This window comes from Platalea leucorodia (assembly GCF_965183815.1).
Source record: "Platalea leucorodia genome assembly, contig: HAP1_HAP1_SCAFFOLD_162, whole genome shotgun sequence".
NCBI lineage: Eukaryota > Metazoa > Chordata > Aves > Pelecaniformes > Threskiornithidae > Platalea > Platalea leucorodia.
Genome location: NW_028121385.1, coordinates 184,060 through 186,784, shown reverse-complemented (window position 1 = coordinate 186,784; position 2,725 = coordinate 184,060). Strand labels below are relative to the sequence as shown.

The window sequence follows — 2,725 nt, the reverse complement described above, 5'->3', positions numbered from 1 at the left end:
CTCTCCTGTCCCCTCCAAATTCATTTCCAGAGAGTCTGGTACATGCCATCAGTCCTCTCATACATGAAGCAAACTGAGGAAACAACGGGGAGCTCATGGACCATCTCCCCTGCCACTGGACACCAAGAAGAGAGCCTTTAAAACCAGAACACTGGGTCCAGTGGAACCCAACATTACCATGACCTTATTCCCAAAACCACTGAGAACAAAAGCAGAACAGAAACTTTAAAAGACCAATTCCTTGGACATTTTCTTGGAATGAACTTTGGAAGAAGAGCCCAGCCTTCAGGCACTTCACCCAGGAGGTGCCCTTTTATTGAAGAGCTACAATTTGATGGGCCACATCTTACACAGTGTTGTGCAAGGGTCAGACACAACAGAATCAAACTTCCACAGGAGTATAAAACCAGAAAACTATCCCTAAGTAGAATTATCACAGGATAAAAAAAGGAAACTTGTGGCTTAAGATAAACTTGGGGAAACATGCAGAGGAGGGGAGGCAGGTTATTGTCAGTGAAACGGCATCCATTGGATCAGTTTCCATAAGGCATCCCTGAGCTCCTTGTTCCTCATGCTGTAGATGAGGGGGTTCACTGCTGGAGGCACCACTGAGTACAGCACTGCCACCACCAGATCCAGGGATGGAGAGGAGATGGAGGGGGGCTTCAGGTAGGCAAACATGCCAGTGCTGAGAAACAGGGAGACCACAGCCAGGTGAGGGAGGCACGTGGAAAAGGCTTTGTGGCGTCCCTGCTCAGAGGGGATTCTCAGCACAGACCTGAAGATCTGCACGTAGGACAGCACAATGAAAACAAAACACCCAAAGTCCACAAAGACACTAACCACAATAAGCCCAACTTCCCTGAGGTAGGAGTGTGAGCAGGAGAGCTTGAGGATCTGGGGGATTTCACAAAAAAAGTGATCTACAGCATTGCCTCTGCAGAGGGGTAGTGAAAATGTATTCACAGTGTGAAGGAGAGAATAGAAGAATCCACTGCCCCAGGCAGCTGCTGCCATGTGGACACAAGCTCTGCTGCCCAGGAGGGTCCCATAGTGCAGGGGTTTGCAGATGGCAATGTAGCGGTCATAGGCCATGACAGTGAGAAGATACAACTCAGCTGCAATAAAAAAGAGAAACAGAAAGACTTGTGCAGTGCAACCATAGTACGGAATGGCCCTGTTGTTCCAGAAGGAATTGGCCATGGATTTGGGGACAGTGGTGGAGATGCAGCCCAGGTCGAGGAGAGAGAGGTTGAGGAGGAAGAAGTACATGGGGGTGTGGAGGCGATGGTCGCAGGCGATGGCAGTGATGATGAGGCCGTTGCCCAGGAGGGCAGCCAGGTAGATGGCCAGGAAGAGCCAGAAGTGCAAGAGCTGCAGCTCCCGCGTGTCTCTGAATGCCAGGAGGAGGAACTGGGTGATGGAGCTGCTGTTGGACATCTGCTGCCTCGGGGCATGGGGCACTGCCAAGGAGGAAAGGACAGCGACAAGTTAGGGGAGACTTCTCTGAGGATAATCAAAGCCAGTTCTCATGGAAACCCCTCTGCACACTGTCTCACTCCATTCAGGAAGACCTTTGGCAGCTCCCTGTCACAAGCTCTGGTTGGTGCTGGCTGAGGGTGCCCCAGGGAGCAGGAGGCTCTGCTGGGGGCTCTGCAGGATTCAGCCCTGCCCTACGGCAATAGGTAAATAGGAACACGGGGTGATCTCAGATTAAATCCGCTCGTGATATCAAAGAGCTTTTCAGCATTGTCACTCCCAATTCACCTGACTGCAGAGCAGAGCTGTGGGGGTTTTGGTCTGTGCCTTCTGCTCTAGTTGCCCCAGCACAGCTGAGGAGTGGTTTGAATGCAGCAATGCCTGGCATTTCTGCTGCACTGCAAGGGAAACCTTGTGGGTGCTGAGATTGAGCACAGGGACTGTCCCTTAGTGCAGAGTGAGGACAGCCGCTCTGTGCATCAGCCCTGCTCTCAGCTGCCCTGTGCTGGCAGCTCTTCCACCTGGAGGACTATCGCACTCGGGTGTTGCCCCCAAAAGAAAGAGGCCACTGCTGGGAGCAGAGGAATGCAATTTCCCAGTGCACATCTCCAAACCCCTCACCCCATCTCATCGCACCTGAGGAGCATCTCAGCTCTGCCCTCCCAGCCAGGGGCACAGAGGGCTCATTACAGCTGCCCACATGCAGCCACCCAGCAGCATTTCAATGGCCTTAGCACCAAGGTCTTTTCCATTGCACTCCTGCAAAACACAGAGATGCCCTGGGAGGGCTGTGCCTTACGGGAGGGCAGCCTGCAGCCCAGCAGGACCTCCCAAGGACAGAGTCAACTCTCCTGAATTTGTTACGTCCTGAAGGGAGGGTGAGATCCCTGCCAGCCGCACACACTGCAGTACCCAGAGCCCCACATGTGAACAGGGTGTGAGCTGGATGCTTTTCCTCCGTGGCCATATGTGCATGACAGCACATGCAGCGTTGGTGTCTGAGCTGCACTTGAATCCTCACCCCCCCACATCTGTCTCCCTTCCTGCCCATGTCTCTGCTGCCTGGAGCTCTTCTTTGCCACGACCTCTTTCTCTGTCCCCACGTCTCCTCCCTCTCCATGCTCACAGACCCCATCCCTACTGCTGTGTGCTCAGCTCTGATCTGCAGGCACCTCCTGGCAGCAGGGCACTGCCCAGGGGCATCTCTGTGTGTGCAGGGGCTAAGGAGCAGCTCAGACAAGTCCTA

At 53.7% G+C, this 2,725-nt stretch overlaps 1 protein-coding gene across 1 annotated transcript; it reads right to left on the bottom strand.

The window, feature by feature from the left end:
* Positions 1-510: 510 nt before the first annotated feature.
* On the bottom strand, positions 511-1,440 carry LOC309603663 (olfactory receptor 14A16-like; the record flags this gene model as incomplete). Its single annotated transcript, XM_082338606.1, has 1 exon — positions 511-1,440. One exon carries the CDS (start codon positions 1,438-1,440, stop codon positions 511-513), a length of 930 nt encoding a protein of 309 aa, XP_082194732.1.
* Between the last annotated feature and the right edge of the window lie 1,285 nt (positions 1,441-2,725).